This window comes from Gekko japonicus, unplaced genomic scaffold, assembly GCF_001447785.1.
Source record: "Gekko japonicus isolate JY-2015 unplaced genomic scaffold, Gekko_japonicus_V1.1 scaffold665, whole genome shotgun sequence".
NCBI classification, from domain to species: Eukaryota; Metazoa; Chordata; class Lepidosauria; order Squamata; family Gekkonidae; genus Gekko; species Gekko japonicus.
In genome coordinates, this window is record NW_015170294.1 from 414,556 (window position 1) to 429,908 (window position 15,353).

Consider the following 15,353-nt stretch of genomic DNA (forward strand, 5'->3'; position numbering starts at 1 on the left):
TTTGGGTTCCCACTTGTGTTATCTAAGATGAACTTACCCTATATGTTTTGCAAAAAGGTTCCTGCATTTTCACATCTAAACCTACAGCTTCTGTAAAGTACTGAAGCTGAATTATTTTTTTGCTGCACTCTTTATGAGGTAGCTCTTGAGATGGAAGTTATATGATAAACCCCCTTTTTAATGTATATTAGGTGGCTTTTTCCATGTACAGAAAGAAGGTATGGTTTTCACATGTTCATCAAACTTCAGATCACTTTCAGAACAGTGATTTATCTTATCCACTATAGGGCAGCAAATAACAAGTAAATTACTTTTCTTATTTCTGAAATTTCAGAGCCAAATAATAAGTACCTAAGAGGGTACTATAGATTTATGGCATACTAAGAAAAAGGCCCGTTGTGGAAATAAATACAACGGCCTCTAGAAAGAGGCTCTGGGCGGGTGTCCCGGCCTTGGACACTCAGTGTCAATTTGCTGTGGCGACCTTACCAGGGTATAATGACCCTGAGTCCGCCATTTTCTCCAGAGGAACTGATCTCTGCTACTTAAAGAACAGTTGTGATTTTGAGTGATCTCCAGTCCTCACCTGGAGATTGGCAACGATGGTTCCACAGAAGGGAATAGTTGGTTTGGAGGGTGGAGTCTATGGCTTTGTACCTGTCCAAGGTCCCATGCCTCCTGAAACTTCACCCTCTCCAGGCTCCACCCCTCACATCTCCAGGAATTTCCCAACTGGAGTTGGCAACTCTATCTCCTTCCCAGCCAATCTCAACCTACCTTTATTTCCCCCTCACTCTTCAGCTTTCCACCCCCCCACACACTTGCAGCCTCTCCCGTACTCTGAAGCCCTGACTTCTACGTCACATTGGCTGTCATGGGGGCCACCTCAGCAGCATATAAGGATACGGAGCCCACCATTTTCTCCAGGGGAATTGATCTCTGCCATCTGGAAAGCACTTGAAATTCTGAGTGATCTCCAGCCCTCACCTGGAGATTGGACACATTTTACCTCAGAAGAGCAAACTGTTTAGAATGTTAGAGGCAAAAGCCAATCAAGTTGCATATGCAAATGACCTCTGTGTTCTGAGGCAAAGGCCAATGAGGCTGCATATGCAAATAACCTCTGTGTTCTGACTGGCTGTGGGGAGGAGAGGAAGAGCAAACTGTTTAGAATGTTGGAGGCAGGACTCAGGCAAAGCAGCCAGTGGATAGGGAGACCCTCTGAATGACAGATCAGAGAGCGAACTGATTTTGGAGCGGGTTGGAATGTTCTAGAGAAGTGCCACCACCATTCGGCTATTATTTATAAGGGAGATATGATTCAATTCTATGGTGGTGATGCTGAAATATCGATATTTTGGAAAGTTAGTGGGCAACTGCTCTTAATTCTGTCAATCCCCATAAGCAGAGAGGGTCCTCATGGTGGGAGGTGGCCGTTTGCTGGCTTCATAGTTTTATGTGGGCATATTAGTCCAGTTCACAAAATCTTGACTTGTAGATCCTAGAGGCTCTACTGGAGATGGCAGGGAGCCTATTTCTGTGTGGTCACCAGCTGAGCAGGAGGCTAGCACTAACTTAAGCTAGTGCTTAATATGAAGCTAATCTCCAACTAGGTAGTTCTGTTTGTATGTGTGTTTATTACACTTTTATGCCATTTCTCATTCAAGGAGTCAGGGCCATATCCCTGTCACAACCCATTTTATCTCACAGCAACAGAAGACAGTTAAGGCTGAAAAAAAAGAGAGTGGCTGTCCCATGATTATGCCATGAACTCCACAGCTGAGCAGAGATTCAAATCTAGGGGTTTTCAGTCCATATGTTCCACTATATCACAATGACTTTATCTTTGAAAATGTATTTGTAATCTTATTGTTGATCGTGTGATATGTTTAAAAAAAACCCAAAAGACCTTGTTCTGTTTGCTTCTTTTTCAGATGCTTGTGACCACTCCAGAGAAATGGGATGTAGTAACAAGAAAGAGTGTTGGGGATGTAGCCCTCTCCCAACTTGTGAAGCTCCTCATTCTTGATGAAGTACACCTACTACATGAAGACAGAGGTCCTGTGCTAGAGAGTTTAGTGGCACGCACCTTACGTCAGGTATGGGCAAAACTCTTTGGAGATGATTACCTTAACAAATCAAAAACAAGGAACTACCAGTGAGAAAAACAATTAATTAGTTGGTTTATATCTCTCTGTGTTGCATTTTACAACTCCTTCCATAGTTCTCTGTACACTGACTACAGTAATCAGGCTGCCGTTTGCTGGCCATCCAACCACTTAGGGTGGCCTGTCTGGCATCAACCAGAGGCCAGACCTTTTTCACTGTGGCTCTGTAAAATGGTCTCTCTGAAGAGGTGAGCCCTCCCCCCCCCCACTGAAGATCTTCAGGAGACTCTGTAAAGTATTGCTTGTTTGCCAAGGCTTTTGAATGGGTTTGAATGGCAGGTGCCTTCTAAGGGGTGGAATTTGGGGTTTGCTATTTTATTTTGGTTTTAACCAAAAATGTTTTTAACTATTAAGGACATAAGAGCCCTGATGGATCAGACCAGTGGTCCATCTAGCCCAGCATCCTGTCTCACACAGTGAGACAGGGCATAGAGGCCGAGGCCTCCCCCTTATGTTGCCTCCTGACACTGGGATTTAAAGGTTAACTGCCTCTGGACATGGAGGTTCCCCTCAGTCACCTAGTAGCCAATGATAGACCTGTCCTCCATGTATCTATCTAATCCCCTTTTAAAACTATCTGTTCCTGTGGATATCCCTACATCCTCTGGCAGTGAATTCCACATTTTAATCATTCTTTGTGTAAAGCATTTCCTTCTATCTGTTCTGAATCTACTGCCCATCAGCTTCATTGGATGCCCTGGAATTCTAGTATTTTGGGAGAGGGAGAAAAACGTCTGTCGGCTCTCTTCACCCCATTCATAATTTTATAAACTCCTACCATGTCCCCCCTTAGTCATCTCTTTTCTAAACTGAAAAGTCCCAGACTCTTCAGCCTTTCCTCATAGGGAAGAAGCTCCAACCTTCTAATCATGTTGGCTGCCTTCATCTGTACTTTTTCCAGCTCTTCAGTGTCCTTTTTGAGATACGGTGACCAGAACTGTACACACTATTCCAAATGAGGTTGCACCATATATCTATACAGAGACATTATAACATCGGCCGTTTTATGTTCAACCCCTTCCCTAATAATCCCTAACATAGAGTTTGCCTTTTTTCACTGCTTGTAGCACACAGGGTTGACACTTTCATTGAACAATCCACTGCGATCCCAGGATCTTTTTCTATTATTGTAAGCTGCTTTGAACCATGGGGAAAGACGGGGATAATGTTTTAATAAATTAATTAACTAGTGTAATTAATTAATTAATGCACAACAAACTTATAGGATACAGCCCCTTTTCTGAGTCTAAGCCAACTGCATAATTGTCATTTTGTGTTTTGTAAACTTATTTTTAAATGTAAGGCTGATTTCTACAGAACAGGAGAAACGCTAGTGTGAGATGTGTAATGTTTTAATTCACTCAAATACTTGTAAATGTAAGCCATAATACATGATGATAAGAAGAAATTAGACGTATTCTCAGAACAACTGAGTTTTCCAGCTGTATATCCTTTAGCAGATTTAGTTCAAAATAGACCATACCTTATATGCCAAACTGTGTTGATTCCCTTGCCTCTTCTCTTAATTTGTGGCCAAAAATAGTGTAGAAACATTGTACATTCCAGGCATATTAATTCTGTGTTTAAGTTGTATGATTTCATACTTGAAAAGGAATGCTTCTCAATAAGTAGAACCATCATAAAGTGTTTGGTGCTTTTGGAATTTTAACAAACTAATTAAAAGAAAGATGAAAGTAATTATACATGAGACACAAGTATGAAAATGATAAAAACTAGAGTCAAGAGAGATATTATTATCAAAATAAAGCTTACTAAAGTGGTTCTAATTTAAACAACAGAAGTTAATCCAAATAACGAGAATGTAAAAGCTGTTTCTTGAAATGCAGCAGGAGGAATTCTGGGGTAAATGTTTGCAGGATTTGTGCTGAGTTAGAAGAAAATATGAGGTGGCTTTTTGGGGTATGTGATGCGAGATCGAATCCACATAGATTTGTAGGTCTGTCGTCTCTCTTTGGGAGTCTTTCTTATAATCGTTGTCAATGTAAGGGTAATGTTATAAATCCCTTGCAAGGCAAATGTTTTGTGTTTAAATGTTTGCTTATTTAGGAAATATATAGGCTACCTCTCTAGACCTGCTGATGTGGCCTAACTAAAAGAGTATGAAAACACAAATGCACGTTATGCACTTTGTCGATTATAAAGGTTGCCTTTACAAGAATTATTTTAAATTAAATTGACTAAACTTTATAATGGAAAAAGGCTTTGAGCTTTGCTCATATGCTGAGGAAACTACATCAAAAGACTTCTCTGAAACTAATTTATAGCTTTTGATGTTTAATGTTGTGCATTCCTGAAAATAACATGGATGTAAAATGAAAAATGCTTAAATGTTTAAAATAGAAAAAAAAACCCTACAGCTTGGCAGCACCTACTTAGCAAATTAGGTGAAATACTTTTTGTCTTTTTTTGGTCTAATGAGAAATACTGCAGTGAGCGTTGGTCTTTGTTCTCCTTCTACGTTGAAGACCGTGGACTGCCAAAAGACCAATAAGTGGGTTCTAGATCAAATCAAGCCTGAACTCTCCTTAGAAGCAAGAATGACTAAATTGAGGCTACCATTCTTTGGTCACATCATGAGAAGACAAGAGTCACTGGAAAAGACAATAATGCTAGGAAAAGAAGGCAGCAGGAAAGGAGGAAGACCAAACATGAGATTGATTGACTCAATTAATGAAGCCACAGCCCTCAGTTTGCAAGACTTGAGCAAGGCTCTTAAAAACAGCATAGCTGATAAGCCAGTTTGGTGTAGTCAGGGCCGGCCCGAGGTGTTCCTGTGCTCTAGGTGAGCGCAGATGCCAACCTCCCAGTGGGGCCTAGAGACTTCCCAGCTGGCGTGCAGCGCCTTGGGGTGGAGCTCGGCTTTTCCACCCACTCCCTGGACCTTGCCGGTAAAGTGCCCGCCGTGCCTCCTCCTCCTCTGCCTGGGAATGCTGTGGAGCCCGAGCTGACAGGGTGCCCAGTGTGGAAGGGAGGGAGGGCTACGGAGGAAACGCTGGCAGCCAGCCCCATCCCGATCCCGTCTTCTTACCTGCGGTTTGCAAGAACAGCTTCAAAAGCGCTGCCAAGTGGATTAACTGACAGGGTGAGCCGGAGTTTTAATTGCTCTGTGCCAGTGACCGCTTTGGGAATGCAAAGCTGGCCAGCAGTATGTTTCGCCTCCCCATGGACCAAGGGGGACAGCTTGCCCGCGCCTTTTAACCACCCCAGGACTCTTCGAGCCTTTGTCCTCTCCCCAGAGCAACCTTTTGCTCGCTCTTGCAGAGACCTGGAAGGATATTTTTTAACAGTCTCTTCGTAAAAAGCAAAGTAGAAGCCTCGAAGAGGGCGGACAGTGGTTCTTCCCTGGCCGATCCCCGCAGCAGGCACAGCGTTTTCCCGCCTGTGAGTGGAGCAACAGCCAGAGAAAGCTCCGGCTTGCAGAGGGACTGGTTTACTGCCTCGCAGAGAGAGCCGAGAGAGGCAAACGGACGCAGCAGCTATTCTGGGGTGCAACTGCGTCCATAAAAGTGCCTTGAAGTTGACACAGGGTTCCTGCTGTCGTGGGCTGAGTTGCGCCCCTGGATTAGGCAAGCTTCGGCAGCCCCCTTGTGTGCCAGCAATGGCTCAAGAGACTATCAAATGGCTTGCAACCATTTTTTTTAAGCGCATGGACACTTGATACTTTCCTCTCACAGTGATGAGTCCCAGTGCGTAGCTGGTGTCGGTGTCTCCGACCAGGGGGCCGAGGAAAATAGCACAAGATCTCGCCTTCCAGCTTTTCCCCTCAAGCGGCTTGAGGGTGCAGGCCAGTCGTGGGGCCGGCTGGGCAGCGGGTGGGAGCAGGGACCAGCTGCAGCGGCTCAAAGCGGCTCTTCGCGGTGGGGGGGAGATCGGCACCCAATCCAGTGCCCGCCACCCCATCCAGGGCCCGGCGCTCTAGGCGAATGCCTAGTTCGCCTAGCGGGTGAGCGGCCCTGGGTGTAGTGGTTAAGTGCGTGGACTCTAATCTGGGAGAACTGGATTTGATCCCCCCCCCTCCATTTGCAGCTGCTGGATGACCTTGGGCAAGCCATAGTTCTGTCAGAGCTGGTCTTTCAAGGACAGTTCTGTCAGAAGTCTCTCAGCCCCACCTACCTCACAGGGTATCTGTTGTGGGGAGGGGAAAGGAAAGGAGTTTGTAAGCCGCTCTGAAACTCCGAGTGAAGGGTGGGGTATAAATCCAATCTCCTCCTCCTCCTCTTCCTCCTCCTCTTCTTCTTCACATTTTGGAGAATATTATTTCATAGGATTACCATAAATCAGAAGCAACTTGACAGCACTTAACACCCACATGTAAATAGGTGATAGGGTTCCCCTATCTCAGCTTGAACACTGTCTTTCTAGGCAATATGGGAGAAATCTTGGGGAGGGGTTGGCTTTTTCTGGGATAAAAGAAAGTCAGAGGAGCTTCCTAATAGCCTTTTTTACCATTCCCTCTTTGCCAAAACTTATTCTTATGAATGTGAAGGGGTGGCACCAAAAAGGCGGGTGGAGGTTGGCAGCAGTGGCAGAGGCAAAAGCCCCATATTCAAGGCCTGGGAATTACTGCCTTATCTTGTGTGTTTTGAGCCCCTTGCTCTATACCCTCTACACACAGGATTGTACCCCCACCCACCCCAGTAACACCATCATCAAGTTTGCTGATGACACCACTGTGGTGGGGCTCATCTCTGGGAATGATGAGTCTGCTTATCGGGACGAGGTGGAACGGCTTTGTGTTTGGTGCAGGGAAAATAATTTGATCCTCAACACCACCAAGACCAAGGAATTGGTAGTGGACTATAGGAGGAACAAAACGGACATTCAGCCACTGTTTATTGGTGGAGAACGTGTGGAGAGGGTGGCTACTTTTAAGTTTTTGGGAGTGATTATTGAGCAGAACTTGACCTGGAGCGCTAACACCACTGCTCTGGTGAAGAAGGCCCAGCAGAGGCTCTTATTTCTCAGACTTTTAAAGAAAAATAACTTGAGTGAGAAAATACTGATGTCCTTCTATCGTTGCTCAATAGAGAGCATTTTAACATACTGCGTCTGTGCCTGGTTTGCCAGCTGTACGGCTGTGGAGAGGAAAGCACTCCAGAGAGTTATCATCACAGCCCAGAAGATTATTGGCTGCCCTCTCCCGTTCCTGGAGGAATTGATTAGTTCTCGATGCTTGAAAAAAGCAAAGAACATTCTGCAGGATTTGTCACACCCTGAACACTCCCTGTTTGAACTGCTGCCTTCGGGTAGAAGATATAGGACAATTAAAACAAGGACAAACAGATTAAAAAACAGTTTTTATTCGAGAGCTATTATTGCTTTAAATGCTGTATGAAATTGGAATTTGGGTGACATTGGTGGTTTAAGTTGCAATGTGAACCTTAAGGGAGTTATGGGATGGTTGTGAATGGTTGTGTAAGTGTATGAGTATGGTTCTATTATTATTATTATTATTATTATTATTATTATGGCAATGGATGATTCTGAACAAAATTTCCTTTGTTCTTTGTTGCTAATGCATGACTCATATTAGCATACTATTGTGGATTGATATTAGTTAATATAGCAAAGTTGCACACAGTCATAGAAGTTTGGTATCATGTGCAGTAAATAAACTCCAAACTAGTTTATTGCAAAAAAGGTAAAGTTTACATTTATTGAGGTACAGTTCAGTTCGCTTCCATGTTGCCGTCGAAAGGAGAGAGAGAAGCCAAAGCTAAAGAGTACTATTCTCTATTACAAGTAGCCAGCTAATCCAGCATCACATTTGTGCAAGATGGCATGGTTTCTACAGGAGAGACCTGTAGATGTGTCCTGTTCCTTGCACATCCATGAGAAGAGAGAGGGAGAGAGAGAAAGCACAAAGGACACAGGAAAAAGGAGGAGTCAGAGAGAAGCTCCTAGGCTAAACAAAGAGAAGCATCAAATTCATTAAGAAGAACACATACACACATCTAGGGCAATGTAGTCCCCCCCCCCCGTTTCCAGGTGTGCTGAGCTGCCTTAGTCCAACACATACAGCCTCTAAAGATTAGGCCTTCACAGATGCTGCAAACTTTCCCAGCTGCCATTCTCCCTGCCCCTTTTCAAAGGTAAGTGTTGGAAAGGGGTGGATCCAGTAATGGGAAATCATGTACCAAGCATTATAGCTAAGCATTAGGGAGGGTTTGATGTATTCATTTCTGGACTCCCCCCTCCCATAGAAATTTCAGAGCAATCACTAGTATAAAAGTTTCTCCAAGAAACATAATTATTCTGCCAGATGCCCAGAGGAAGCTATCTTTGCATTTGGAATAGTGTCACCTCTTCCTTGCAAGACAGGGTCAGACTTCTGACATTTATCACGGATGGAACTCCACATTCACCGGACTGGCCTGTTTGGTTTAGGTAAAATCCATCCTGTTAAACAGAGCTTCTGCCTGAAATGTTGAAAAGTTACTATTAGAGTTACATACAACCTCATTCCCTGATTTTTTGTGTTTGTCTTTGCCTCCTGCAGCAGCCATTTTGTGATTGTGCCCACCCCCCTGCTTCAGAATTCCAAAGGCACCTACCTGTAGGCTCAGAAAGGATGGGGATCCATTTTTTATACCTTCCTCTCTATTCTCTATCTTCTTTGGTATGCTAGAATTGATTCAGGAGAGCAAATAGAAATAATCCTGTAGGTTCCAGGAGAACAAATAGAAATAATCCTGTAGGCTCCATCAGGCCATGGATTTTCTGGTTATCAGAGTTGTCCGCCTGCCTGTTCATTGACCTTAGTGGCTGCAACCTCAAGGTCCAGAAATACACCGCATCAAGATCCAGCCTAGAGGTTAAGTAGTAAACACTTAAGCCATGAATTACCTAGACTAGGTTTCGGCTACTCTTCTTCCTTACAGAGGAATCATAGAATCACAGAGTTGGAAGGGACCATACAGGCCATCTAGTCCAACCCCTTGTTTGATGCAGGATCAGCCTAGAGCATCCATGACAAGTGTAGAGAATCACAGAAAGATAGGGCTTTTATAATTGTTTGTAAAAGGTATTTAGTAATAAGCAGAAGGATCAGGCCAGCTTTGAAATTTTGCAGGTTGGTCTGTAGAAGAGTTTAGTTAGTCTCAGGTACTGAAGAGATAGTACATTGCATAGAGATCTAGCCTAGAGGTTAAGTAGCAAGCACTTAAGCCATGAATTACTTAGACTAGGTTCAGATTACTCTTCCTTACAGAGGAGTTTTGTAATCATTTGTAAAAGGTCTTTAGTAATAGACAGAAGGATCAGGCCAGCTTTGAAATTTTGCACGTTGGTCTGTGGAAGAGTCTAACGAGTCTCATGTACTGCAGAGACAATAATCTGCACTAAGAATAGAATTTAGTCCTAAGGAATGGAAGAACCTCACACTTCGTGTTCATGTATGTTAGGCTGAAGCACTGAATGGTTTGTAGATTTCCTGAATGAAATCTGAGTGGTTAATGAAGCTTAAGGATGCTTCTTTCAAACGTATAATGAGAGTCCTTCTTAGCGTACTTGTACAAATGATGATTGTTTAGTGGCTGTTCTCTCAGCTTGTCAGGTATCAGAATAAGGGGCACAGTCAGCTAATGAAGAGATGAGTGTTTTCCCTGAAGTGAGGGTTGTGGGACAGATGTAGTATTCATGCCAAGGTCGCCTCAGTTTTTCAAAGAAATTGATTCTGTCAGATATTTGTTATGTTTGGGCATTCCCAGGTAGTGGAATCTGTTTATTTACAAAATTTATGTGTGAGCTGACAAAGTAAAATAATATGATGAAATCTTGAAAACAGCAGCATAAGACTTACCCATAATAAACAAGACATTAAAAAGCTTTGTTGTTGTTCAGTCGCACAGTCGAGTCCGACTCTTCCCGAGTCCCGACCCCATGGACCAGATCACACCTAAGGCCCTAAAGCTAAGGGCCTAAAATAGCATAAAACAACATTCAGCAGCCTACAATTATATTAACAAAACAGTCCCCAAACAAGAAGCAGAGTATAAAAATAGCTAAAGAGGTGGATCCCTTCATTTAAAAGCCTGGGTGAAAAGAAATGTTTTTTTGCTTGATGAGTAGGCAACAGCTGAGCCTCAGGGCAGGGTAGCATTAGCTGACAAGGGTGTTTTTGTTCTTGATATTAGGAAGAGGAAGCCTTGTTTTTTTCCTTTAGCCAACATTATTCAGGGAGAACTATTTCTGGAACTTTTTCTTCCAGGTACTGAAAGAATTCTGTTCATAATGTAAACTGAAAATGCTGTGACTGAGTTCAAAAAGTTTTATTTTAAAATTGCAATTGAGTTTTCTATCACTATTTTGTTTGTTATACTCTTCTGAGTTTATATCTGTACTTCTGACTTCATCTTTTGCACTGCTTCTCTTTGTTGTTTCTTCCTCATTCCCACTGATCATTCTTATACTGCCTCCTCTTCATTACAGGCCTTTTCCTTTGTGAGAAGTTCTGAGTTTGGGACATTGCCAGACCCAACTGTAAGCAGGAGATGCCATGAAAAGTTAGGGCTGGCTTTGTTAGGTTTCTTTGAAAGGAACACAGACGTGGAGTGCCAGATGGAATGGAAGAGGCATTATTTTCAGGCTCTCTGGAGCTATCCTGGCTCTCCCATCTTTGTGATTTATTTATTATCTTTCCTTACCTTTAACTTCCTTCCCTCTCTTTAACTTATGTTAGGAGCCCACAACTAAGCAGCACTGCAGACACACTTGTAAGTGTGTAGATAGAAGAATACATATTTTGCCATGTAGAGAGATTGTCAAAATTGGCCAGCTTCCCCCTTAGAGATATGATATGAAGTTATGGCTCTGCAGGCTTTGCCACTTTCACTGATCAGACAATGGGAGTTGATGTCCCCATCAACTTCCTCCCTCAGAGGCAAGATTTTCCTTCTGTTTTTCCTTCCCTTTTGTGACTGAGCTGCCCTAATTATCTGTTTCCTTCTTTCCTGAAGAACTCTGACTGCCCCACCCTGTCACAGTATGGTGTTTTGGCTGTTGGCTTAGCCCAGGAACCTGAGGAAGGCATCGAGAGCCCCCTTTAACTTAAACGGCATTCAAGGTGTTTTGAAATTCCAAATTAACAAAATATTTTATTCATCATAGAGGGGAAAGTTCAAGTGAAATCAGGGTAACTCAAATTTCTAGAGTAACTAAATATAGAACTCTGAAGTAAATCAGTATGTTTCAGGCTATTGAGAGTTTCACAAGTTGTTCCCAGTGTCTTAGGATCTTTAAGATGTGAGGTTTTTGTTCCCGTGTTCCCCAAACACTTCAGTACATTTTCTTTGAGTATTCACTGACTCTTTTGGTTTCCAGGAGGCTGGGACATCCTATCCAAACTCCTTTTCTAAACACACCAGTACTCTTCTTGAGAGTTTTATCTAACTGCTAAGGTTTCACAAGGCAATTTCTAACTACACCAGACCAAGAATCTCTCCATTCTTCAGAGCTATCTCCCTGTTTTGTTTTGTTTTTATCGATTTTTTATTGCTTTTCACTATAAACTACAAAACCTACACACTACAAATTCAGAGTAGCAAGGTACAATAATGATCTATCTTACGCTTTGGGTATTTCCCTAAAGTTTACAATAAACCATTACATTACTAAAGTTTACAATAAACCATTACATTACTATTATTCAAATAGAAAGAACAAAAATTTCTTAATTTTGGTATAGCATATGAGCAATAATATGAATTCTTTAAGTTCTGACATAGAGAAATCTTAGATCTTCATTTGGATGTCTTCTCGTCTTTACGCTTCTTCTTCTTTTGCCAGGGGATTTTAACCTTATAAGATCTGGGTGCAGCAGCACCCAAATCAGAATCAAAGTCAGAGTCAAAGATTTCACCTAGGAACACCGAAGCAGATGAGGAGCTGTCAGTGGCTGACGCTTGATGGTCGCTATTTTCTTCTATCGCATTCTTTTCCTCTGCTTCTTTTTTTATCGGAGTTTGGTGCTGCTTCAGGAATGCTTCTGCTTTAAAGACAGAATCAATCTTTTCCTTCTTCTCTTTGTAGTTGAATATAAGACCTTCTGGTAAAATCCATCGGTATCGGATATTGTTCTTTTGAAGGAATGTTGTAATATTTCTGTATTGCTTCCTCTTCTTACGTATTTCATATGGTACCTCTTTCAGTACTTTTATCTCTTCCTCTTGAATTTTTAATGTTGTAGCAGTAGAGGCTTTAAGTATCGAGTCTCTTGTTGATCTTTTTGCAAATGTAATAAATATTTCTCCTGGAAGATTATTTTTCTTCACAAACTCTGAATAAGTTCTATAAATCATGTCTATGTCCACTTGCAATAATTCAGGTTTGCCGTTGATCAAGGGGGGCAATGCTTCGCTTAAGATTTCCCTTTAATGTTCATCTTTTTTTTCCGGTACCCCTTGAAATCTTAAAACATATAGGGATCTTTCCACTTGCTGTTGTTTTTCAGAAGCTCTTTCTCTCTCAGCAATGTCCATTCTTTGATCCATCCCTTTGCTCTTAGTTTCAATCTGTATTAGCTTTTTGACCCTCTTCTTTGATTTATCTTTGGTCTCCTTCAACTCCTTCTGCAAATCATCAAACTTTTTGTTGAGGTTTGTCAGCTGATCCAGCAGGGGGCACAAAGCTTCAGAGATCGTACCAGCTAAATCGGTGGTAGTTTCTGGTCTCGTGACTGGTGATGCTGTGCTGGCGCTTCCTGTGGTGCCTCTGCCTCTGGACGCCATTCCCCCCCCCCCCCCGTTGCGACATTTTTTACAAGTTCTTAAAAGTTGTAAGATTTTCCTCTAGACTGAATAACGAGCCCCACTGCGATCCGCTTTGGTTGGTTGGGTTTCTAACAGCTTGTTGATGTCTTGCTTCCCGTTTCACTGCAGAGCTATCTCCCTGTTTTGACTGGGTAAAGAAATTCTTCTCTCACTAGAAGATCTATACCCTTTTCTGGCCTGAATGGGAGTCTTCTCCAATCTACCCACTCTTTCTGCCAACCTCCTTCAGTTCTCCATCTGTGTTAAACTGTTGTCTGTCAGGGCTGAATTCAAAATGAATTCTCGTCAGCATCCAGTTCAGAAGTCTTTTCTCTGCTCAACTGATACTAACTAATCAGATCTCTTGGAGCAGCCTGTCACTCAAGGCTGTCTGGCTCTGTGAGGAATTAACCCTACACAGTCCTTTACCTGTTTGTACAGCACTTCTAAGCTTTTAAAAATGCAGTCCATCACAGGGAGTCAAGGGCGTAGACTTTTCAATTTCCCAGGGGGGGCTGGGGCTGGGCCAGAGGCATTGCTAAGTCATTAAAAGAACTGGGACCCAATGACATCATACGGAGGAGCTAGTGATATCACAGGCATGGTTACTATCTATGGAGGTGGACCCATGTGGGATTTAGGGATGGGCTCCCCAGAAATTTAGGGAGGCCTGGGAACCGCCCTAGCAATGTCCCTGGGCTGGGCTAACCCCAGGAACAGTTGCCTTCTTAGCACACTGCTTAGAAACTTAGAAAGCCCCCCCACACACCCCACATTGGAATAAGAACATAATATCAGGCCATACCACATTGCAATAAAGCCCCTACAACTGTATACAGAAATACTGAGCTTCCCTACCATTTGCCACAACTAGCCCACCACACAACCAGGATCAAGACTCCTAAGTGGACCAACAGACAGGCATACACTCGTTTGAGAAACTGAGTATTACATTACAACACCTCTGGAACATTACAGATCAGTAGAGGCAGCACTGCACAGTGGTCAGAGTTGCAGATTGATGTGGGGAGACCCAGGTTTGTATTCTCACTCTGCTGGCTGAGTGACCCCGGGCCAAATCTCCCCTTCTCTACCTAACCTACCCCACAGGGTTGTTGTGAGGGTAACACACACACAATTTTTAAAAAGGTGTTCAAAAGTTGGAACTATTGGAAGGGGAAGGACTTGCCTGGGGCACCACTGGATCTAGGGCTGGTCCTGCATACATGCAGCTGGGATGAATCTGAATTAGCGTTACAGAGTGCTCAGGGGTAAAATCTGTAGGGGCTTGCTACATGTCCCCACCCCCTGGCCTCCTCTCAGGGCCGGCCCCAGTTTTTTAGCACACTAGGCTGCAACAAACTTTGCAACAAAATCTGAAACACTATGTACAACAAATACTTTTCAGCAAACTAAATCCTGGCTTGAGTCCAGTGGCACCTTTAAGATCAACAGATGAGCTTTTTTGTGCACAAACACTCTTCTTTAGATACAATGAAATATAGAGAGAGGGTGGGCAGTAACTTCACATACATGTATGTTAAAGAAGCTCATACTAGGGTTGCCAGGTACCTCCCGGCCACTGGCGGGGGATGCCAGATACAGACTGGGAGATGCCAGCGGGCTCTGTTTCAGGCCACCCGCCACAGCCTCCAACCCCTCAAAAAGTTCTCCTCTTCCCAGATCTATCATTGGAAGCATTAAATAAACAGAGAAGCCTTAAACCCATCACAACTAGGCTTGCTAATGCATGCATTCATTACAGATAACAACATAAGAGAAGCCATTGTTGGATCAGGCCAATGGCCCATCCAGTCCAACACTCACACAGTGGCCAAAAATACCAGGTGCCATCAGGAGGTCCAGCAGTGGGGCCAGGACACTAGAAGCCCTCCCACTGTGCCCCCCCCAAGCACCAAGAATACAGTGCATCACTTGCCCCAGACTGAGAGTTCCTATCTATAGCTTGTGGCTAATATCCACTGATAGATCTTTGCTCCATATGTTTATCTAATTCCCTCTTGAAGCCGTCCATGCTTGTAGCTGCCACCACCTCCTGTGGTAGTGAATTCCACGTGTTAATCACTCTTTGGGTGAAGTACTTCCTCGTCTGGTCTGCTACAAGTAGTATCATCCTTAATCACCAAGAGAAGTCCTATGTAGCTACAAGATCTAGAGAGCAGGCAAGGTCTCCTCCAAGCTTTAAACATCGAAGCTCCAGCAGACCCTCCAAAGATTTCTTCAAAGGAAGAAAACAAATGGAGCAAAATACCAATTACACAGTCTCAATAACATTAAAGCTAGCATTAATACTGATGCACTTTCTCCTTATTCTTTTCTTAGTTATATGATATGTAATTTGAACAAGGGATCAAGGTTGTTTCCTTGAACAAGGCATGATTTGGGCAATAGGATT

At 43.2% G+C, this 15,353-nt stretch overlaps 1 protein-coding gene across 1 annotated transcript in view; it reads left to right on the forward strand.

Moving 5' to 3' along the window:
• The window catches only part of ASCC3 (activating signal cointegrator 1 complex subunit 3), a 409,581-nt gene that overhangs the window by 148,523 nt on the left and 245,705 nt on the right, over nt 1–15,353 (forward strand). Inside the window, exon 10 of the mRNA XM_015417908.1 lies at nt 1,935–2,099. Within this exon, the coding sequence (XP_015273394.1) occupies nt 1,935–2,099 (165 nt within the window). The remainder of the gene's footprint in view (nt 1–1,934; nt 2,100–15,353) is intronic.